Source organism: Taeniopygia guttata, chromosome 2 (assembly GCF_048771995.1).
Source record: "Taeniopygia guttata chromosome 2, bTaeGut7.mat, whole genome shotgun sequence".
In the NCBI taxonomy this organism is placed as follows: Eukaryota; Metazoa; Chordata; class Aves; order Passeriformes; family Estrildidae; genus Taeniopygia; species Taeniopygia guttata.
Window position 1 is genome coordinate 109,894,437 of NC_133026.1, and position 24,608 is coordinate 109,919,044.

General features: G+C 39.7%; 1 protein-coding gene across 30 annotated transcripts in view; it reads left to right on the plus strand.

Annotated features, from left to right (window-relative positions):
• The window catches only part of DTNA (dystrobrevin alpha), a 220,919-nt gene that overhangs the window by 164,609 nt on the left and 31,702 nt on the right, over nucleotides 1-24,608 (plus strand). For 10 of the 30 annotated variants that reach the window (XM_072924630.1, XM_072924609.1, XM_072924611.1 and 7 more), the window contains 7 exons: nucleotides 1,517-1,622; nucleotides 3,589-3,755; nucleotides 6,233-6,357; nucleotides 10,924-11,004; nucleotides 12,886-12,975; nucleotides 18,565-18,642; nucleotides 19,263-19,355. In XM_072924630.1, coding sequence (XP_072780731.1) covers nucleotides 1,517-1,622; nucleotides 3,589-3,755; nucleotides 6,233-6,357; nucleotides 10,924-11,004; nucleotides 12,886-12,975; nucleotides 18,565-18,642; nucleotides 19,263-19,355 — 740 coding nt within the window. Of the gene's footprint in view, nucleotides 1-1,516; nucleotides 1,623-3,588; nucleotides 4,067-6,232; nucleotides 6,358-10,923; nucleotides 11,005-12,885; nucleotides 12,976-18,564; nucleotides 18,643-19,262; nucleotides 19,356-24,608 lie in introns of those variants that run through there. The other 20 variants (XM_072924618.1, XM_072924621.1, XM_072924619.1 and 17 more) reach the window with 9 other exon arrangements.

Consider the following 24,608-nt stretch of genomic DNA (forward strand, 5'->3'; position numbering starts at 1 on the left):
GCATCCACAGCAGAAAAAGAAATACACATCTCCAAAAGAAAGATCCTTTTCTCTGAGCTGATGCTTACAGGCATAGGATGCCTATTTGGGAAGTGATTATCTGCTCTCCATCGCTGGGAAGATAATTCATACAACAAGCAGGTGGTGGTGTTTGACTGGACTTTCACACTGCAGTTATTGTGGGGAAAGGTAGTATTCCAGTGAGATTTAGAGCTCATATTCTGGCTGGTTTTGTTCATTAAAGAATCAAGCCCATTTTCACTGTAGCCTGAGGTGTTTTCTCCTATGGACAAACATCTTTGTATAGTTCCAAATATCTTGCTGTGTTTCATCCCTGAGACTGTTGCAGTGTGAGATGTTTTCCATTGATCAGTCAGTGTATAAGAGAAATAATGTTTTTATTTACATCTGGTGGTAATTGTATATAAATGGAGCACAGATACTCCATCTGGAAATCTCAGCTCTGAAAAGAATTCCACAACATGCAGAGATGATACATGTCACTGCATAACTGCTGTTTAACTTTCTCATGGGGTAATCATAGTTCTTTAGCAAGTTAAAGCAGCAGCTTATGCAATCAGATATGAAAATTTAGCCATCCCTTTGGATATGAGGATACTACTTAAATATGTATGTCTATAAAATATATCTACATATATTCTCAGCAGGGGTCGATATTTTTGCATCTTAAATTTATTTAAGGAAGGCTCATTTGCTGATTGAAAAAAACAAATGAACTAAGATTTGGAATTACTTTTTCCAGACACCTAAGAAATTTAAGGCCCTAGATTGCATTTTTTTAAATAAACAGGGATATCTTGGAGTTTAAATCTCTTCGAAATTTAAAGGGGTGTAGATCTCTTAAGTGCTTAAAGGCATGAAGAGTTCAGGAGCAGTTGCAGTCCCTGAGCATATGCAATCTTGACATCACACAGTCAGAGCTCACCCATAACTAGTTGCCATTGCTCCTTAGACAAGCAAAGTTTCTTAAATTGCAGTAACAAATTGCCTGCAGTGGTCTCTCCTTATTCTGTATTTTTTTCTAACTTGTACTCCCTTGCCAGTATTTTCTCTCATTTTCTTTTTTTGAGTGCCGTCAGCAGTGACTTTTCATTCGAGAATTGGTCATACACAGTGATAGCCTACATGCACTTGTACTTGTCACACGATACTCAAAACAGATGAGAACATGCAGAGTTGAATGCCACCCTTAACCACAAAGCATCTTCAGGCAGTGACTCTAGAAAAGAGTCTGGAAGTGAGTGGGAGCTAAGTGTCTCCAACCCAGCCTTGTGAGAATGACTTCTAGTCATCAGTTGTATCATTGTACCGACTAAAAATAGTCTGGAAAAGCTTTGCTAGTATCACTTGTTCTTTTTAGTAAATCAGGTTTACAGGCAAACAGTGTTTGAAACTTATTCCCAAGTGTTTCTCGAGAGACAAGATAAAATAATTTTGAGATGTCTAATTACTGATTTTCTTTTTTTTGTGCATGTTTGTTTGCTTGTTTGAGCAGAAAAAAGTCACATTAAACACTTTCTTGGATACTCTCATGTCTGATCCCCCGCCGCAGTGTCTAGTGTGGTTACCACTTCTGCATCGACTGGCAAATGTTGAAAATGGTAAGTAAAGAGATGCTGCCAAAACACAATTACAAGAATAAACTTTGGTGTGATGATTTTCACACTCTGTAGATAGTTTTGTAAAAGCTACTGTACTGGGTTCATTGACTCCATGAGCTATTTTTACAGTGACTGGTAAAATATTTGAAGAAGTTTGTTGGTCATTCAGCCAGGAACATGGCTTAAATTGTGCTGTGCTCAGGAAGTTAACCTGATCATGTCTCTTCCTGTGCTCTGAATAAGCAAAGAGCAATAGGACTTCATCCATTCACACATATATATTTGGTAAACTGTCAAGACCACAACTTTTATTAGCTATGACATATGGCAGCAGAGAGGGAGCAGTTTGGCAGTTTCCGTTCATACAGTATTCCTGGCAGGAGATGTCAGTGCAGTGCAAAACACCAGCCAAAAAGTCCTTAGGAGGGATCTACTCCTAAGTCTACACTGCCAGACCATATCCTCTGAAAAGGAAATTCCCTGTGGATGGTGTGCATCCAGTTTTGGTGATAAAAGGAAAAGGAGGAGAAGTTGTAAGTGTTCCTGTGCTAAACAAATCCCTCTTCCACTGAAAGGCACCAAGGTGGGTGAAGTGATGTTCCCAAGTCCTTTTTGGCTACAGAGCAACCTATCTATCTCACCTTGCTCAAACTCTTGTCATCCATCCCTGTCCCTCACCAGTTTCACAGTGTTTCCTAGCCTAGAGCAGAAACCCTTCCTGTTGTAAAAGTCTGGCAAGAAGTTAAACCCCTGACACATTCAGCACTGATCCAAATTTTCCCAGACTGAACCTTATGACAGAAAGGCAGAGGGTGCTTGGGAACAAGGGGATGTTCAGTACCCTGCGGTAAATTGGGTACATGCTGTAGTGAGGAAGGAGGAACAGAAATAGCAGTATTGCCCGTAAGGTGCTTCCAAATATCTCGGTGGTGCTTTAGCATTCTCAGTGACTTGCCTCCTTGTCACTATCTGCTTCTGAACAGAGAACAGTTCCCTCCAAAGGCCAGCTTTACAAATCTGGGCATCCAAAGCTACGTGTTCAGCTCCATATATAGGTACCTAAATGACACCACTTGTACAGATGAGAAAGCAGTAATTAAAAGACAATAAGACATCTAAGTACACTTTCATCCTTTCAGTAGTCATGTAGATAAGTTTGACTTTTCCTCCAAGATGCCTCACTTCAGCTGCTTAAAGCACAGCAAAACATTCAGCTTCTCCCAGTGGTTCAGCTGCAGTGGATTTTCCCACACAGAAATTTCCTGTCATAGAATAGTTTGGGTTGAAAGGAACCTTAAAGATCATGCAATTCCAACTCCCCAGCAGGGGCATCTTCCACTAGACCAGGTTGCTCAGAGCCCCATCCAGCCTGGCCTTGAACACTTCTGGGGATGGGTCATCCACAACTTCTTCAGACAACTCAATCCACTGACTCATCATCCCCACTGTAGAGATTTTCTTGGTAATAACCTAATCTAAACTTAGGTTCCTTCTGTGAACCCATTCCCCCTTGTCCTGTCCGTACATGCCCTTGACAAAAGTCCCTCTCCAGCTCTCTTGTAGCCCGTTTAGGTACTGGAAGGCTGCTCTAAGGACTCCCTGGAGCTTTCTCTTCTCCGGGCTGAACAACTCTCTCAGCCTGTCTTCATAGGAGAACCCTTATCTTCGTGGCCCTCCTCTGTACTCTGCCATGTATTCTGTTAGACATTGAACACTGAACACACACTTTTTTTTGCTGCTGTGAGCAGGAGGTATGGATACCAGCTCAGAAGTGAAGAAGGGCTTAGTGCCCCATGTTGCTGGTGGCTTAGCACAGGTTGCTGTATTTTCTCAGGTCAGGGCTGTCAGCAGCATCCAACGCTGCAGATTGCTTTAAACCACCCTTCAGTTCGGGGTTTGTCCATAAATTTTTTCTAGGTGTTTCTTTGTTTTGGTTTTTGGCTCACCATTTCTCTCTCCCGCACAGTCTTCCACCCCGTCGAGTGTTCCTACTGCCACAGCGAGAGCATGATGGGGTTTCGCTACCGCTGCCAGCAGTGTCACAATTACCAGCTCTGTCAGGACTGCTTCTGGAGGGGCCATGCCAGCGGTTCCCACAGCAACCAGCACCAAATGAAAGAGTACACGTCATGGGTAAGGAAAGGCTCCTGCCTCGCTGCAGACTGCTTTGCCCTCCAGCCAGCAGAGAAGCCCCCAGCCACAGCTCTGGGCAGCTGTCTGGCTCAGGCAAGCTGGGAGCTGGGCTGGCACTTTGGATTAGTGAGCCTGTCTGGGAGGCTCCAGCCTTGGGAGCCATCGGGAGAGCGTGGAGGTGGGAATGGTCTTTTCTGGGTGAGGATCTGGGGCGCCTGTGACGGTGCGTGCCGCGGTGAGGGCAGCGCAGGAGGGGCTGGCAGCGGGGCAGCAGGCTCATGGCAGCTTCTCCTGTTCCCACAGGACTCACGGTAAAATCCTCATTGGCTTGCTCTATTTGGCTACGTCTAAATGAAATGATGAATACTTAATGCTCATTCATCAATATTTTCAGTTGAGTGGCTGCAGCATATGCGTAGCATTTGGGACGATCCTGGCACTGTAGATTTGAGCGTGGTCGCAAGCTTAGATCCACAGTAGTGTTTACTATAGAGAAAAGCTCATTTCAGTCTTTTTATTGTTAATCAAAATAATGCAGTGTTTTTCCTAAGCTGAAAGGGAGCTATCAACAGCTGCCGGAACCTTAACCTTCCCTGAAGGGCAAGAGACTTGTGGACTCAGCTTTCCATGGACTGAAGCAAAGCCCCAGTTGAACCCCTTGGTTAAAAAATCCTTCAGGATTCAAACACAGACATCAGCAGAAAATACCTTATTAATCTCGAACATTTCAAAAGTATACTGTTAAAAAAGAAAGGGGAAATTATGTGTACAACAAAAGCTCCCATTTTTATGGTGCTTTGAGTTTATTATTTAACAAAGTTCTGAATTTTAATACTTTTAAAATGTCTGCTTTTCTGTTGATGGAACAGGCAAGGGTTAAATTGGACATGGTTTGCTCTGTATGCCAGTCATACAAGCCCTGCACTGTATCCCAGCAGACCTGCATCTGTAATTGTTTTTGTGGGTCCTAATTGCTGCTTGTTGCATAGACACAAATGGCTGGAGTTTAGTATCTGAATAGGAAAAGTGCCCACTATGTAGCTCAGATTCCATTCCTAGCAGCAATTTGTGCTATAAAATCCATTTTTTGCTGTAGCCAGGGAGCTGTAATTATAGGTAGGAAGTAATTGGAAAACTTAAGATTTCTGCTCAGTGGAAGACAAAAAATGTGACCACATGCCTAGTGCTTTCAAATGTTTCCTTGCCAGAAACAAATGTTTTGCTTCAAGTTTGAAGTTGCCTTTCTGTAGCATTTGTTAGCATTTGTTCAAACCTGGTTAGCATTCTCCATAATGCATTGGTATTGAGCTCCACATGCAGATTGGAAGTGTTTATGGGTGCAGTGGAAATCAACTGTTCTCAATTCAGAGTGAAATTGCATTTATAATGAAAGAGAAAGAGCTTGAACTTTACGTATTTAGGTTGGATTTCTCTAGTAGAAATATTTCATTATAAACTTGGTGACAGTCAAGTCGATGCAGGATGTATATGCACAAATACAAAACCCTTTCTGTCAAATTCCAGGAAGATTTTTCCATTTCAGCCTCTCAAGCTGTGTTTTGGGAGAGGAGACAGTATAAGGATCACTAACCCTCTTTTACTGGCAGAAAACTGAATCACAGAGAGATGAGTTGAATTCCCTGAGAATCCCTCACACAGCCTAAGAGACATCTTGGATCTCAGAGATCGCTTAGAAGGGAAGCTGAGTTTAGTTCTCAATTGCTTAGTCTCCAAACAAAACAGAAAGCAGAAAATACTGGTGTTTTTTGTTTTTTTTTTTAAACACATTGATGAAAATTACGCTTCCTGCATGGACACCGCCCCCCTCCCCCCCCCATCTTTTGGGGACAGTGACAGTACATAAGTCTCTTTTGAAGTTCTGTTGCCACAGTGGGGCAATTCCTGGCAAGCCCTTTTCTCAAATTTCCATTCTCCAGTGGTCAGTGGCCACAGGAGGTGGAAGAGAAGCTTTGTAATAGCAGCTAAACAGTACAGGGTACTGGAGGTGAGGAGGGAAATACTAGTGAGGGAGAAGAACAAAGCAGCCTGGCGCCTGGCCCATATCTAGGAGGGAAATGGTGTCCCATACGGTGTATCTATAGGGACAAGCATGCTCAGATCTGTTCTCCTTGCATTCCCAAGCTGGTGAGGTACAAGCCAGCACCAGTCCAGGTGACACAAACTGTGCTGTTCTTTGTTCAACAATGCCTGAGTGCAGCATTACAAAAAAGCCATGGTCACTTTCCCTATAGATACACCCCCAGCCTGCTCTAAAGGCTGCTGAAGGTGACAGTAATTCTCTCCCAAATGCACCACTCTTTGCCTTACCAGACTCTCAGCGTGGGAGGGGGGCAAGGGGGATGTCAGTCCATAGATCTGTGAACTGTTAGAGCTTCCTGTTGTTTTGTGCTTCCTGTAGCAGAAACAGTATGCACCTTACTTGTCCAGATTACCTCTACCTTCCTTGTTCCTCCCAGAAATCACCTGCTAAGAAGCTAACTAATGCACTTAGCAAGTCTTTAAGCTGTGCTTCCAGCCGTGAACCTTTGCACCCAATGTTCCCTGACCAGCCTGAAAAACCTCTAAACCTGGCTCATATTGTGTAAGTATCTGTGTGCTGTAGACAAAGTAAGCTGTGTTGTAGGAGTTGCTTGCACCGTGTGTAGATACTACAGCTCTGAACAAAGCAGGAGGCAGATGTGGTTTGTCCAGCTCAATGCATCACAAGTGCAGATTGGTTGGTTGGGGGTATTTACTGTAAAAGTGTTCTGGTGTGACTTCACCTGTAAAAACCAATGGGATATGGACGTACAATCAACTACCGAGACACAACATTGGAATGTCCCCATTCTCCTCAAGAGATCTCCATGCAATTTCATGAAGTTTCAGCACTTTGGGATGTATTGATGCTGAGAACATCAGTTCTGTCATCTAGAGACTTTTAACTTCAGTGTATCACAAGTATGTCTTGACACAGGGCACCAGCGAAAAGTGAAATCATACTAATTTTGTAAAGAAATGTGTCAGAGTTCTCACTGACTTGGGTGGAGCTGTGGCTTCACCCAGCCTTGAAGAATTGAGTTAGTCTGCCCAAAAAGTGGGTCTTCAACTGCCAAGTCACTTGATAAGAGTGTATTATCCTCATGTTTTGATATGTTCAAAAAGCAAGATTATTTTTTGGTGTAGTAGCATGTCACTACTCTTTTTCTGCAGGAGTCAAGAAACCCAAAGCAGAAAGAAAATATATTTGTGTAGGGTGAGGAAAGTACCACTTTGGATGGGCTTTTTTCTGAAGCATGTCCACTACCCATAGTGGCAGACACTCCAATTTTCTCATTTATCAACTTGACCTACCTTTGCTTCTTGGGTCCTTGGGAAAAAAAAAAAAAAAAAAAAAAAAAGACAAGGGAAAAAAGAGAAAAAAACTTAAATTTCCCATAAAATTAAGAAAAAATTAAGACACTGGTTGGAAGAAAGGAACAAAGAAATTAAGTTAGAAAAAATATTCCAAAAATACTGCCTTTTAAGTATTTGTCTTATTCTGGTATATTTCTTAAGAAAGTATCTTTCTTAACCATGTTCCCAGGGCTCCTGATGGAAGCATTTTGGGCAGCAGCTATTAGAATTGTATTTCCATGCTGCATACCTATGTTACTGGCTGCTGGAACTGCTCTAGTCTGTAATTACTATACATATTTACTTTTGTCCATCCTGAATATTTGTATGTGGCATCTCTAAGGGCAAGTGCACAGCAGCCATTGTGGGCTGTGCAACACCTGGAAAGCTCACCCAACCTGCCTGGCATTTTAAGGATGAATTATACTGATGGTCTTCCTTATGTGGTTATAGCACAACTTCTTTAAGGTGTAAGAGAGTGCTCTGGTCTTCAGAGACAAGGTACCTCTGACAGATATATAGTGCCGAACCCTTGTTGCACTTAATTGTCAGCTAAAACCCCTGCACCTCTTTATGGAAGAGTTGTGGGAGGATGTTGTTCTTTGGCAGAAATGATCTGGAGCTGGATCTGCTGAGCTCCCTCACTGTTGTGCCTGGCCCAGCTGGCAAGTCAGTGATAATTTCACAGGGCAGATTTTGGCCATCCTTAAGGGAAATGAAGAGAGACAGAGAGCTGGAAACTGAAAGAGAAGCCTCTGTTCCCTGTTGGCAGAGGGATCTTGAAGGCCTGGGGGTATGTCAGAATATAAAAGGTAGTGAAAACTGGGCTACTGTGAATGGATTAAATGCATTTAGGCAAGGCAAGGGGAAGGTACCATAATTAAGTAGGAACTGATCCAAAATTTTGCTGTGAAATTAACACCTTCCCTTATTCCTAAATATACAGACAATTTAGAGTGATGGGATGTGAGAACAAACCACCATCTATTCTGGTTTATGACAGTTTCTCTTTATTCATAGATTGATGGTAATATAACTTGGCAATATATATTGGCTACAATGATGCATGAGTGAGAAACCTGTAAATTGTGGAAGTATCAGGATCTACAGCATAATTGACACAAATTAACTGAGGGGAGAGCTATGCTACAGAACCTTGTCGAAAATATCTTCTCTCCGATGCAATTTTTATTTTTAAACATAATGAAAGTTGAAAGAAACAGCTCTGGGCAGGAATCCAGACAAAAAAGGGAGTTTATATTTGCATTAGATGGAAGAATTTTGGCAACAAAACAGTATCCTTTTCTTAGCTTCTAGCTTAAATGGAGACAAGTGCTCCCTGCATTACTACAGAGACTTTCCTTTTGTTTGTTCTTCCACCTTTGCCTGGCACCAGACAAAAAGACTGCATGGCTTTTTTGTTTTACGGGTGCCACATAAAATTTTGAATTAAGCAAGAAATATATCTAAAGCCTCATCTAGAGAAGTAGTTATCAACATGTCATAAACCTGGCGGTAGAACTCCTCCCATTGACAAAAGGGTCATTTTTCCTCTCTGTACATAAGAATAGTAACATGAAAGAAAGTCCAGACAGCAGAGATGACAAATGGCATGGCCATGGAGGTATTTTTTAAATCCATTCTGCACTGGTCTGACTTCATTTCCATCTTGAGCCTGTGGGAGCATTATTTTTGACATCAGTGTAAACAGGTTAGAGCGACCTGAAGCACTTTGGAAAATTCCTCCTATTTGGTTTATTACTGTGGATATATGTTGTGCCATAGCATACTTCTATTACATAGCATATTTCAATAGCATCAAATGTTTTCTGTCTCCTTGAGGACAGTTAATTCATTATCACTTTTATCAGGAAGTTTAATCACTCACTTTCAGGAGTTTAAAAATAACCTCAAAAAGGCATAATTTATAGTCAGTAGCTGAGTTTCGCTTTGCTTTGCAATAAAGTCTGTTGTTCTGTCTTAGCACATCACACAACTCTATGTGTTTGAAAATCCATTTGATAGTCAAGCGGAACCTCAGGACTGTGACAGTTGGCATCAGCCTTTAAGAAACTTGCCTTGGGAAAGCTCCAGATTAGTTTAGTATATTTTTTTTCATTGTGAGAATTGACAAAGTTATGCTAATCAGGAAATCTTAGCATGGTCTTGGAGTTTAAAGGCATTTGTACACAGGAGTGACTTTGCTTTTGTAAACAGATTAATGACCTTTTATGCAGAGGTTCTCATGCTTTTTGCAGAATGAGGGCATAAGAATGGAGTATATCCACTATATTACTTAGACCATATACATATTAAACTGACAATTTAATTAATGATATCTTTTCCATTTTATTCTGCTGCAAAAGAGATACTTGGTGAGTATTTTTCTTCTTTAGTAAACTTGTTGAAGGAAAAGCTTAAAAATTGTGATAATCTCAGTACTACAAAAAAAAAATAACATTAAACACTTCTCTATGAGTACATGGAAGACAAAGGACTGTCTTTCAAATTCATGCCTGATCAGAACTGAAGTTTTTCATGTGGTTCTGCAGACGCAGCAGGGTTAGGTTAAAACTGTATTTTCATATAAATAAACAAATAAATAAATAATGCTCCATATCCTACCTCTTTCTCTTCACAATTTTAAACTTCTTAAGATCAGTGTAGCATTAGCATGCTGAGAAAGAAGCTACAGAACAAAATATATAGTAATAGCTCAGTTCCATGCAGAACTGGGTTTCTTGGAAATGCTTTGGTTGACCAGTTGTCTTGCACAATTGGAGCCCAGTGAATATTTTGCAGATGGCTACCATATTTCAATTTGTGCATCTGCAGAATTCAAAAGGCTAGATAGGTCTTCTACAGAGCCTAAAGAGAATATTAACCAACATGTGGCTTCAGATTCTGCTCATAGCTGATTGAAAGCCCTGTGATTTTAATAGCATACCTTTTAGTTGTTCCTGCGTGGATGGATCTTTTGCCCAATGTTCCATAAGAGTCTGCTAAGAAGGGGAAATTTCTCCTTAATGGATACAGAAGGAGAAAATTACACAGATTATTTTTAAGAGTAGACAGTAAAAGAAAGCAGAGGAAAATTCCTTCTTGTTTTATTTTTTTGTAAAAGCGGGAAATAAAGAATATAATAATAAAATCATCATTACTAAAGGGTCCTCTTGAACTAAATACTTACTCTAAATTTTGACTTGAGGTTTGATATACTGGTTAAAAAGCTTTGCCATCTAACCAGTTTAAAACTCCATGTGTATTTTATGAGATGCTGAGGGCTTGGGTTCAGTCTGGTCACTCCATGTGGCAGCATGGAGCTTAGCACCAGGAATAACTTCATGAAAAGATGTGTCATTCATTGGCAGTTCCATGCTGCAGACCTCCATGCTGCCACAGAAAATCGACTGCCAGTGCTCATCCTGGGTGGTTGAAAGCAGTGACTGCACCCTGGACTGTTGCCTCTGGAAAGGAACAATGACATCATGGCTGATCTACCAAAGCAGGGGAATAAAAGTCGAGCAGGTGGCTTGAAACTCACCTCAGAACACACAAAGGCATTATTTCCCTCCAGGCCTAAGTACCAGTGTGTATTTTTATCAACTTCTTAAAACCACAGCAACTATAATTGGAAACTATTACAGTGTAAAGCAGAAGATGCCAGTTGCAATGTTACTTTAAACAAGCTCATTCTGTTCTACATATATACTGTTGCTGATGGAGGGGGTTTTGATGCAAAATTAATGCAGCTGGGTATTTTGCCTTTCAGGCCCCCCCGACCTGTAACCAGCATGAACGACACACTCTTCTCCCATTCTGTTCCCTCAGGAAGTCCGTTTGCAAACAGAAGGTGAGTTCTTGTCCTTATTTATATCAAACCATTATATGATAGTGGTGGAAGTTCCAATCTTCAGTTCCCTCACAGGGGTAAAAAAACCCCAAACGCTCTCACACAGTAAAATCAAGAGACATGAGCAGGGAAATGTCTTGGTTAATTTGGACTTATACCCAGACATCTGAACAGAGGGCTGGAGTTAAGGCACCCCAAGCTCCCCACAGCAGAGCACTGAATTTCAGCTTTCATTGAACCATTCTGACCCACTAAAATGTGTTCACATGCAACCCCAGACACCCTCCCATAGGGACCCAAAATGGGCTATTGGTGTGAAGACGTTTTGTAACAGCACTATGGGAATAGGAACTGGGATGTGCCATTGCCCATTGCCTATTGGGAATGTCTGCATCATACCACAAGATATGGATGAACAAAGAGAAGATGTCTTCATACTTCCAAGATATAGCAAGACATCCTTTCTCCTGTTAAACCATTCTGATTTTCATTAAAATCAACAAGGAAGAAAGAGTAGTCTTGGAATATGGTGACTGACCCTTTACTAAACAAGCAGGGAAGTCTCATCAGAAACATAAATCCCAAAGAGTAGGTGCTTGCAGCTGACTGTACATTTTGACTCAATATTTTGGCTCATGCAGCCAAAATATGTGTGTAGCATTTGCTAGCTGTCTGACCCCATCTATGTAAGCCTACAAATGCACATAGGTAAGAAGGTGGCAGGAAAATAACTTCTTGCTGTCTTAGGGAAGATGAGCAATGTGTCTTCCTTGGGTGCATTTTATTGCTTGATTCCTGCTGTGTGTGTCAGTGCTTCAGCATTCCCAAATGACTAAACACAATCTCTGGGTATGCACAGCTACATATTTTAACACCAAAACTGAAACCAAACCTGCAGTGTATACTGCAAAGTCAGAGTAAAGATGGTTTACTTCTTCTTTGATTTATGAATTTTGTTACCATAAGCTGTAAACTGTAAGTTCTGTGTCATCTCAGTGAGAGTGGGTGGGACTGAGATGCTTTTTGAAAGTCAGTCCCAAAGCAGCCCTCAAGGCCAAATGTGCTGCCTATACAGAGAGACTGCAAATGCAGATTCATTTCTGTTGGAATATATGGGGGTTTATGAGCAAGGCAGGGTAATGTATTTGTAGCCTCTGCAGGGGAGGTCGCTAAGAGCAGCACTCTTTAGGAGTGTTGCTGATGCTTCTGTTTATTCCCAAGAGGTCCCTGTGCTGGATCAACAAAAGTACACTGCTCTTTAGGCCAGGGACCTGCAGTAATGCTCACAGCACTGTCTGCTGTGCTGCTTGTCTCTCTTTACCTGTAAAATATACCTGATCATTTTACTTTTGTCTTCTTTAGTAACTGACTGCCCTTAACTATCAGGTTTAAATGTACATGCTTCCTGAGCTGTTAGTATTCCATTTTTTCCGAGGAAGCACTCCTTGATGAGAATCCCTGAAGGCAGATGATAGTACCATCCCCCTCAAGCATAGGTACTCAGACTTCCTTATAAGTGGATAGTGTGACATCCCTGTATAGTTAAAAGTTTCTATGATGCAGCAGTCATTCTGGTTCTTCCAGAGTTAACTGTACCCTGATATGTAAAGTAATTACATTGATTGTATATTAGAAGTTTTGTTACTTTTGTTTCATTGACATAGCAGGATTTTAGGAGTTTGACAGGTTATTCTCACTATTTTTATTTTCACAAATTTAATTTTCATCTTTTTATTGGAAAGAAAAACCACCCTACAAACAGCCATGTCAGTACCCTTTCTAAATAAATCAGATTTATTGTTACGAACCCTCTCTGAACACTCTGCTCTCTGTGTATTCTTTTTGAGGTATTAACAAGGTTTCATTGTTTGAATCATTCAGGTTACTTGGGGGTATAAATGCAGCCAGTCCTGTGGCTGATGAGCATTCTCTTATAAAGCTGTATGTAAATCAGCTTCACAACAATTCACGGTCAGTATGAGAGCACTAACCTACTAATCGCAGTAGTTCTGTAGCTCATGCACTAAATCATTAGCAATTCTGCTAAACTACTCAAAATATTCTTTAAGGAAGGCTCTGATGGGCTAGAGGGTTTCTGTGGTTCTAATTAGTCTTTTGAATAGACTTCCTGCTGGCTGTGGGCTTTGCCAACTTCTCTTGCTTCTGCGCAGCACAACTCTTTCCTTTCACCCTTTCTTGTAGGATTAATATTAATGTGTCCAGTGGAAGTTGGAAACATTGCCTTTGAAAACTACACCTTTATGGTTCCATCATCAGTGTATGACTTGCCTGTTATGTTCTTGACCAAGGAAGGAAAGAGGCTTGCACAAAAGCCTGGAAATGACTCCAGGTCTCACAGCCAGCGTCCTCTGCCTCAGCTCTCGCTGTGGGTGGCTGCTGTTCTGCCCTGAGCGCTGCTTGCCAATAACCCTCCCCAGACCCCTCAGCTTTGCTTTTCAAAATGACCACAGCAAAAGCAGATCTAAGTCCTACTGAAGCTAATGAAAACTTCCCATTTACATAGTGAGCACTGGATTTGGACCCATGCCTCTCGTTGCTGAGCCCTTTTTCCAGCATTCCCTCACATCTCAGTGACCTAAAGGAAGATCGCGTTTCATTCTGCATAAAAGAAATACACTATTGCATAAGAACAGTTTCCCCATTTTTTTAATGTAATATCCTTTTTTTTTTTTTTTCCTTATTAATCCCTGAGCATTAACTATAATTCAGTACGAATTACTGATACAAAGGTACTTTTCCGCTAAATGCCAAGATCTTCAATCTGGGTTAGACTGATAACTGTATCCTCATTCATCCTTTTAAGTTTTACTGTTACTATTGCCCTGGGAAAATCAGGCCCCATTAGTGGAAGCTCACCCTCTTGAACATCAAAGAAACAGACTTTGATGGTTCTGTTTGCAATTGTGCTGATTTTATATTAAATACTCCATGATTCATATTCTAATACGAAGAGTACAAACTCAGAGTAAGATTTTGAGCTGGATGTAATCAACACTAAAAGCTCTGCTGGCTGTGTTTTCACTGCAGATAACTTATGGTTACTTTAATTTCTGTTGCAGTCTAGTCCAGAGGCTTCTGATAGCTTTAAGTGATGTTTTTATGTAATTTTAATGTTTATTCAAAGGAGAATTGGCAGAGAATGTCATTCATAGCATTCCCATGGTATTTATTTAAGCTACTTGTGTTCACGAAAGAGCATAGCCATTCTAACCAGTTCCTCCCCATAGCAGCAAATGCTAAATTCAGCAAGCCAGCTCATTCTGCTGCTGAAAATGGATAGCATGTCCCAAGTTCAGCACACCACTATATTTCTGGATACATGGGTGAAAACTGGAAATTAACTGGGAAGGTGGAGAATCTTGTTAGAGGAAAAATCTTTGATAATTGGTAAATGCAGTGACAAATTGTGGGTAACAGCTGAAAGGAGATGGAACATTATATACTATTTACTCTTTAATTTCATCTGAAGCACAGATTTCGAGTGGGTACACAATTACTCCAAAGCTCAAAGGAAGTTGGGTTCAAGCTTATCCAGAGATGATTTTTAATTTCTTCAAACTGCTTTAGAATTAAAGTCCACTTAAAATTTCTGTGCTTGTTTGCTTAGTTTGAGTTGGCAAGTCCATAAGAGAGCTTTAATGAGGAGGTTGGCTTAGCAATTACAAGTACCTTTCTTCTTTATGTATACAGTGTGGAAATTGGTATAAACAATATGCTCTGTACAGCTGAAGAACAGCTTTAAAGCAATTGTGTTAGAAAAGAAGGAACAAAAAAGTCTGTGATCTTCTCCCAAATACCAAATCATGGTCATTTGCTGTGTTGACAACTATCATGATTAAAACCACAAGGCCTGTAATTCTTTTGCTGTAGCTAATATTCAGGGGTTTTCTCTCATTTGTTTTTGCAATTTCTGATGCCCTAGAGGGCAGCAGAACAAGGGAAGATTACTGCAGAATAGGTAATGCCCTTGCAAACCTGATGATTTGGATATGTTACATCAAAACAAGCAAACTTAGCATTATATAAACTTTTGTCCGGTCAAGAGAAATAACTCTATTCACTGAATTAAAGTTTTTTTTCCTTATATGAATAATTTTATTCCCCTGCTGCAGTCTTTCACGCTGACTTAAAGTATATAGCTGCCATAGTAATGGGTACAATGTCCTGCTCTTTCTTTATAAATGTTTTCTTTAAGCTATTGAAATATTGTATTCAGGTAGGATAAGATGAAACAGAATGTTTTTTTCTTGCATTTTTCTCAGCCCCTCTTTCACAGATAATGCATTTAGTTCTTCTAAAGGAGTAATAAGTAATAAATGATGTGATGCAATACATTCTGGTGAACTTGAAATGACTTGGCAATTGTGTGATAGATAAAAAGAATCCACTGTGATATCAGATACCTATAGCCAAGGAGAAATTGAATCTTATTTAATGCTGAGTCAGAATGGCTGGTGCCTTTTTTGAACTCCAGATACAAGTTAAAGGAATTGGATATTCTACCTGGGCATAACAAGAGATTAGGCTGGATTTCTAGTCATCAACTAAATTGGAGCAAAACATACTTGGTTGCTGCTGTTCTCCATGTTCCTGTCTCTAAGGTGTGTGGTAGACTTCAACTGCATGCTGTCTTTGTGTGGTTTTTATTCAGAACAAGATGAGAAGCCTTATTTCAGCAGAATATCAGCAATATTCTGCCTGGCTAAAGGAAAGGCTTATATGTTTGTTCAGTAGCCAGGTAGACACTAATGAGGGCATAATATTTACACCAATATCATTAGGTCTGTATCTTTATAGACCTCTGCTCACAGCTGGAAGGTTTGTCTCTATATTTGGATGGAGAAGCACTATTTGGCATCTTAAATGATGTTCCATTTTGGCAGGAATATATCTTTAAAATATCTGTTCCAGTTGGAAATTCACTGTGGCCAGAACGATCTCTGATATATTAGTTGTATTTTGGGGAATATGTGGAGGGTGTAGGAAGATGTGGAAGAAAAATACGAACAAATGTCAGCTCTTCCAAATGAAGGAGGGTTGAAGGTGGAATCAGGGACAAAGGTGAAAGGGATTATAAAGGAGGCAGCCTAACCTTTGTATCCAAAGATACTGAAATTGTAAAAGAGTTAGTAAGCATTTGGAGGACAATAAACAAAAAATAACCACTATAGATTTGTCAAGAAAAATTATATCAACCAAACGAATTTATTTCATTGACAGGATGACTGATCCAGTGGGTAAAAAGAGAAGCAGGAGATACAATACAGGTTGACCTTAAAAGGACTTTAAACATAGTCCGAGATGACACAGAAGTACCCAAAGGAAATACAGACATAGGGAAAATAGTAAAAGAGCAACATTCAAAATTAATAATGACATTTTCAGAAGTTTACCGATGCTTTAGGAGAAGGACATCTGCTGGGAATCTTGAAAGCTGTCCTAAATTAGACACTATGCACTATTTCTCATAGTGACTTAATGGAAGCAATAGAGTGAATATATCCAATTTGTAGGTGGTACAAAGGTTGAAATAGTTGTGGAAAGGAGTGCTTGGAAAGCAGTTTCTAAATAAAAGAAAAGTAGATCAGTAGCAATGTTAGTAATTGATGTCTAAATGATCTGAAATCAATTACAGGAAATTCAGTAATTATAAGTGAAAAGTGCTGTAGCAAGGAAGAAAATAGTCAAATAAAAGATTGGAGGATAATTGGGTGGATAGAAATATTTTAATAGAGGGCCAAGCAGTTGCAGTGAACCACAAACTAATTTAAGTCAGCAATACAATAGTTAGATTGCATTTGACCCTGGAACATCATCTGGAAAGCCATTAAAACTCATCCCCCTGAGGAGGAGACATCTGCCTAGGGGTTTGCTGGCAGTTTAGGGCAGCAGCACGGGGGTAGATATGCTAACCAGCATGTCTGGAGTCCAGAGGAGACACCCAAACATCAGAAAAAGAGAGAAAATGTAACTCATGAGAAAAGGTTGGAAGATTAAAGTTTGCTTAATCAGCTAAAAAGGAAAGGGGCATGGATAGACATGGTATCAGTTGCTCAGTGAATAATCCTTGCTTGCCTGTCTTTCCACACTGACTGTGTGGCCTCTGGAGCATAGGACAGGGGAACTTGTGGTTGGTGGAGGGCTCACTGTTAGAAAGCAAGGCCCAAAATCTGCCCTGGAGCCTTTGGTCTCCCACTGTGGCAACATATTTATCTGTACTGGCAGATAAATAAATATAAATTTATTTATATTTTATTTATTTATATAAACAATATAAATTTATTGTTTATACCAATAAATACTGTATTTATCTGCATTTTGGCTGAAATGGCAAAGCCTATACCCTGTGAATGCATTTTCCTTCTGTAACTGGGAAGAAAACGTGTGGAAAATGCATCTTTCTAGATGGCATGGCACATGTTTATCTGCATGTATTTTGCCCCAGTGGAAGTGCAATACACATAAGTAGCCTGCTGATGGGCAGAGAAATGTGAAACAAGCATTTTTTCTTGCTGTGCAGTACAACATTTCATTCAGCTATCTTACAAATTTATTATAAATCAATAGGCTTGAGTTCTTAGGACAACCTTTGGTCCCATCCTCTTCAGAGCCCTACTGCCAACCTTACCCTCCCAAAAGGAGGGGAATTACACAAACCTCACTGTATTCCTTCTTTGTCCCAATATTAAAGGTTTTGAAGATTACCTTTGTAATCTTTTTGTGCAGCATTACCTGCCTACACACACACACAGACCCATATAGCCCTGGATGCACAGGTGCATCCATGCTGTCGCACCCATGAGGTGCCAAACTAAAAAAAAATGTGAATAATTTTTGAAAATAAGAAAGTAAAATATAATTTTGTTTTGCTTTGTTGTTTCTTAAAAACAAACAAAAAAAAAGCTGCAGCATGAAAAGAAAAATAACATTTTCAATGTTTCTCATTTTCAGCTAGTGGTAGCTTGTTCACGTGGATATTTAAGTGTTGGGAAACAGGCAGTTACTGCAATCCATTAAATACTGTAATTAGAAAAAAAGTGTGTTTGGTGAACTATATATTACTTTAAATCAACAGAAGAACAGTACTTCTGAAAATTAAACTGCTGTAGCCTATCTCTGCCTCCAAATAAATGTCTTTCCATAGATTATTGAAACCATCTTACAGTTAATGTGGAGAAAAGCAATTTAGCTGTTACAGTAAAGCTTTCCCAGCTCAAAAGCAGCATTTGAGACCATGTTTATCTCGGACTCCATCTGGAAAATACACAAACCTTCATCGCTCCATTTGTGAGAGAAGCACATTTTATTTGTCATTTCTGTAGTGGAGGTTTTAATAGTTTGCTTTTGGAGAACAGGAGGGGAAACTCGTAATTCCTGATTTTGCATTTCCTGAAGTTTTCTAGAAAACTTTTCCTTTAAAGCTTCTATTAATTTTATTCAGTCGAGGGCACTCAAATGAGCTTCTCCAAGCTCTGTTCTATAATGAATTTCAGACGTCACTGTTTACCCTCTTCTTAGTTCTCCTGTCTTATTAACTAGCTCTCCTTCCAAGAATACTGAAGTAGAGCAGAACAAACTGCTGGCTAGGGCTGCTCCAGCTTTCTTGAAAGGCAAAGGGTAAGTTAAAGAGAGAGTATGTTCTTAACTTGCACTAACACAGCTAAACCAAAATATTTTCCTCTATTCCTGCCATTTTTAATGTATTCTATATACATCTTTCCTGAGAAAATTGTGATAAGCATTTAACCCAGTGAGCTAAGGCATGTTTAAATATATGTATGTACACCTGGACGCATAAGGTCTTGATCACACACTTTCAAGCAAATCTAGCTTGTGAATTCAGTGTGTCAATCATGTTACATATCTATATTAATGTTGGTGTGCAGTATATAGTATATTAAACCAAATAATGCTAACCTCACATTTGCTGTATTTTCTAATAAATGCTACTGTGCAGCTCCAAAGCTTTAGTCCCTGGCCTGATCTGGCATCTCTCTGATTTCCGAGGCTGGCTATGTCATCAAGTGTCATGCTACCATCCTAAATCACTAAATACTAAACATGTAAATTACAATAATAACAAAATAACTTCTGCACTTGGCCTGTTGTTTCATTTTGATTTTTTTTCTAAGAACGCTGAAGTATTCATTCCTAGATTCCCATTTCACAATCTTACTTGCTCCTGCTCTCTCTGTTTGTGTGTGTGTCTGTCTGGCTCACACCCTGCCCCGTTCCAGGTTACAGTACAGCCTCGATGTTGCAGACAGGCTGGCTGATGAACACGTGCTCATCGGGGTCTATGTCAACATGCTACAGAGCAGCCCCGCACGGTTAGTGCAGGTTTGGCACCTCTGGGGGACCCAGCAAAGGGACCTTGCTCAGCCAAATGCTCTCACTGGTTCCTCCTGGCCATGAGCTGGAGCAGCTCTTCACGAGCACTAACCTGAAGTGAATGTGTATGAGTGTGGGGTATGTCCTCCCAAAGTTGGTGGATTGTGGCACTGGCTGCTATTCTCTCTACTGAGGCTTGCAAGGTATTGCCAATAATTGCTTAGGTATTGCAAATAATTGCTTAGTTAAGAGTGGCTATGCAAATTGTTTAGGATACTGAGATCTAGGCAGTGCAGGACTTAGTGGTGGTACAGAAATCTTCACACAACAATGATTAAACAAGCCCATGTTTTCAAGGCGTTAATTTTTGAGATCATTTATAATTTGTAGCTTCAACTTCTTTGAGAATTAGAAACTGTAGTAGTACCTAAATAATTAAATCATGATAATAATTTTCTTACCTAGTGAGAGAAATTAATTTTGATTTTTACATATGTCAGGCATTGCTTTTAAATCTGCCTGATTTCTGCATTGTTTCAATCTTGTATACAAATTTTCCCTTCTTTCATTTAGACTCAGGGGTTTTAAATGAGTGTCTTAAACATAATTCATTGTTTCTGCTGGAGTGATTATAGAGCTTTGTCTCCTAAACCTATCAGCTCTCCTAGCACTTGAGATGCTGGCATTGCAGCCTGCCATGCCAGAGAAGGGAAACGCTACCTCACCACTTCAAGTGCAACAGAGTTCCATAGACTTTGCAGCCCTGTACCAGCAAAGTGGTGAGCAGTATATGGCCCTAGAAAATGTGGTGCTGAGCAGAAAACTGTACAGTGTTTCTACCAAAACTATGATCAGGAGGTTTCTCTTGCTCATAGCAAATCCTTCAGTTTCCTGTGCTGCCACTGCAGAATATTTCCCAGGTTAGAAGAAAGTCTCCATTTACTCCAGCGTGTAGGAGGTAACAAATAACTTCATTTTGGAGAGTGAATGCAATGGTTCTCTGCAATCTTAAAAAATTCACTTCTGCATGTAGCTCCTGTTGAAAATGGGAGTAATTTGTCATACCCAGTGAATAAAAAGTCTGCCTCCATTGTCCTGGATCTACTTTTGTACTCTGTAGGCCACTGGAATGTGCCAGTGGTGGAGGGTTGAAAAGGCAAACTAGGTTATAGTGAGGAAAATGAAAACCATTTATCCTAAGCAAAAACATTTTCAAGGGGAATTCCATTCTTAAAGAAGCACTTCAGAAATCAGGCTCATTGAGGAATATTGACATGTGGCTGTGAAAGCTGGCTCTTGGGGGCATGTGTGTGACCAGTCACTGCCCACCCAGACTGAGGATAGGAATATGCTGCCACTCAGTCTGGTGTGACAGGGAGAAAGAAATGTGGCCCTGACAGCCATGAGTGACTTACTCGATGTGATTGTTCAGGAGGAGAGTGAAGAATGGACATAGTGGTGCTAGGCTGGTTTGCCAGGCATAGCATTCGGATGCCATGTCTAGGATTCATTTAGCATCAGTGAGGGCTACCAGTTCCTCCTGAGTTTGTGGGGGCCTTGCCTCATCTGTAGTGTTTTCATCCTTCAAATTTTATTCTTTGTATTCCAACCCGTTTCCTCAAGGCTTTGAGCCAACCTCACCAAGTCATAGTACCTTTGTTTCCAAAAATGCATATACAAATCATATGCCAGGATATTCAACATTTATTTGGTTTTGAGAAATGAATGGGGGAGTGACTGACAACAACCTTAATTGTTTAAACAACTGATGCAAAGCATAGTACATAACATCTGATTACTGACATTAAATCACTGCAGTCACAGCATCCTCAATGAGAAACAATTTCAGTTATTTGTATAATTAGATTTTGAGAGAAACATAACCTAGAGGGACAGTAGTCTTAGTCAAGCATCAGACCATACTGCATTGCCATTTTCTGCTTTGTTGGACTGAGACTGCTAGTAGAGAAATAGAATGGTTACATTTTGGTGAAAACAAGAACAAAATCTTGCCATCCTAGAGCTCCTGTGTGAAGCCAGGTTCCAAAGGAGGAGGTGAGACCGCTGCAGGAAGTTCACCTGCTGCATCTCAAAGTCTGGGGTGGCATCTTCAGGCAAAGCTGACCTCCTCCTGCCCATGCCCCAAAGTGGCTGGATGCAGTTCACTCCAAACTCACACATTTGTGTCAGGATGGTGCTGAGCTCAAGTTATTTCACCCTGCATCTTAAGAAGGTTTGGTAACCTGAGGAAAGTATGCAGTTAACCAGAATCAGGTAGCTTCTGATTTAAGGGAGGCTGCAGTTGGCCAGCTCTGCTGTTCAATCTGCCTGCAAAATACTACCTGTACCTACCCAGACATCAGATCATTCAAGTGCTTCTGGCAGCCAAAGCTGAAAAGAGGAATGATTGTAGCTGGACTTTTATCCACAGGAAAAACCTGCAGAGATACTTTGTGAGCATAATAAATAAAATTATCTGAAGAGATGTATAGTAACATTTCAAAACAAAACAAGATTTGTGTTTTTTTAGACACTGAGGCTAATTTATAGCTAATCATCAGTCTAATATAACACAGAATAACTTTGATTTTGTTTTAAGTGCAGCTAGTATTTATATTTTGGGCTTTGCGGGGTATTTTTAGTTCATTTAATTAATTTTCGCTGCTTATCTTTATTTTTGATCTCCAGTTATTTGATACTGCAAGTAAAAGTACAAGTTTTCCTTTACTTCTACCACAGGCTAATAAGCTACTTGAGGGTTTTTTAGAAGCCAGTACTCCAGAGCAAATTAATAAACAAGAGGAAGAATTAATTCATTATTTATAATAAATATATGGGTAGGAAAAATAACCCTTAGCCAGATATTTTTAATAGTTTAATTGCAAAGTCTTTTTTAGTATTTAAAACCAATATTTGGTACTTACTTTAGTTTATCTTTAGTGTCTGATTCTTAAAAAGAACTTTTAACTGCAAATAGTTTCCATTTTTGTAAGATAGAGGCTTTGCCTAGCTTTAAATATTAATTCCATATATTTCAGTCTTTTTCTTTTCAGGTACAGAAAAAAAACTAAGATAAATTAAAAATAAAAGGTTATTTTTGTTTCACAGAGAGCTGTTTTCTGGGGGTTTTATGTTGTATTTCATAGTACTATGTGAATCTATTTCTATATAAAAATGCTGTGCTCTTCTAGGGCATATTTTAAAATATTTATTAAGGGGGTGTGCACAGCTGTAGGTGGGAAGGCTGGTTTAATCTTCCTTTGAAAGAGGAAAAACATTCAGAGACTAGTTGCTACAGAGGAAATGTGTAGACATTTAGCTCCTGTGAACAGAGAGAGTTTTTGTGATTATTTCCACATAGCTGAGTGTTAAAATATTTTGGTGGTAAAATCTTGGTGATTCTTAAGTAGATGGCAAATTAACACTAGTAGAGGACTAAGATGATTTGTCTTGGTTTTAAGTGTCTTCAAACCAAGCCAGTTTTGAAAGTATGGCAGTTTAACAGTCCTCAGAATACATTTGGGGTGTTGCTGATATGCTTTTTTTTTTCTTTTTTTCTTTTTTGCAGCCCTAAGGCTTAGAAACTGACACTTTGTCTCTATTTTCTATAGCAAATTATTTATTAAGGAAGGGGTTGTAGAATAAGAGCATGTCATGAAGACCACACTGATACTTCGTAAAACCAGCAGGGAACATCCACATCAGCTATTGGCGGGTGCCTACTGCAGAACAGGCTGGCCTGACACATCTGAAGCCTGACAAATAGCAAAGATCCTCCAGAATCACTCATTTGCTCATAGGTTATCATGTTTTTTTCATCCTTTGCCTGCAGTTTTGAGATCCCTTTTTTTAATAGAGCTACCTCAGACCACAAAAGTCCTATTGTTCAGGTGCTAATATTGGATATTCACTCTACATCTGAATGGTGATAGGTGCCAGACCAATTATTGCTAATTGCTATAATTATAAGATCTTTAAAGAAATGATCACTAATGGAGAAGCAGTGATTTTTAGAAAAGAAGGAACAGCAGTAGGATATTTGTATGCAAAATGCCCAGTTTCTCCAAAAGGATGCCTGGATCATTCCCCTGGGGTCCCAAATTCTGCACACAGATTCATAATATTTAAACCTTTTGTGTACAATTGTCTTACTGTATCACTGTATTTTTGGTTTTCTGTGAAGTTGGTGAAGTAAAACAGAACTGAATTATGGTAAATCTGAGAACTCTGAAACATAAAATTCTTGGCAGTCGAGGCTAATGCTGCTGTGCAAACTTCTGTGCTTAATCGTCACATAGAATACGTATATTCCAGAAGTTCATTTATCTCAGACATTGAAATTTAATTTTCAAGGCTTTGGGGTTAGTGATTTGCAGCACTAATAGACTAAATTTGATGCATTGCTACATCTACTTTATGACATCCACCCACGCATAAATATCTATCAAAGACATGAAATACAAGTAAGACTCAAAAAAGCTGCAGTGGCTTGGTTCATTCAGAAAAGCAGTTGGCTTAGGTGTTAGCTCACATCTCAGAACTCTGCAGATTGGGTTATGCCAACAAGTGGAACCATGATCCATTTTTCCAAGATGGATATGGCTGCACATTGCCATAAAAAGGAGAATTGATGCTGAATGCTTGCTGTTTTCACAACCATCTGTTAGGATGCAATGTTTTAGTCATTATGGTAAATTAAAAATTAATTAAGCTGTGATAAAAGTAACCCTTATTACCTGGTTTACATAATTTTATGTGTCTGTAAGACTTGCTCACCCCTTTATTTCTCTGGATGACATATTAGTACAGTAAGCATGAGTATGTAAGAAGCAGAACCGTATAAAATTTAGAAATATGCCTTTAGTTTTGGTCTTTCCCAAAGGTATATCAGTTACCCCAGAAGAATCTCAGTAAGCGTAAAATTAAGCTGTATATGTAACAAAATAAACGTAACCAAAACCAGAAAGTCAGTGTTCATCTACCACCAGAAGTCTTAAATGCAGTCTGCAACACAAGTTTTATTTACACAGAACCTCTCTGTGTCTCACTTTTCAGAGCTTTACTGTTTTTCTAAACTTCGTGTTTGTGGTCTCACAGGTTATTATCAGAATGAGAAAAAGATGATGTTTGGCTCTTTTCTCTTGCATCACTAAGCTGTAGCAAATCCACATGACACCCAGCTTTCGTTTCATGATCAGTGAATATCAACCACTGCTCATCTTTCAAACATAACTTTTAAATCCCAGTGGATT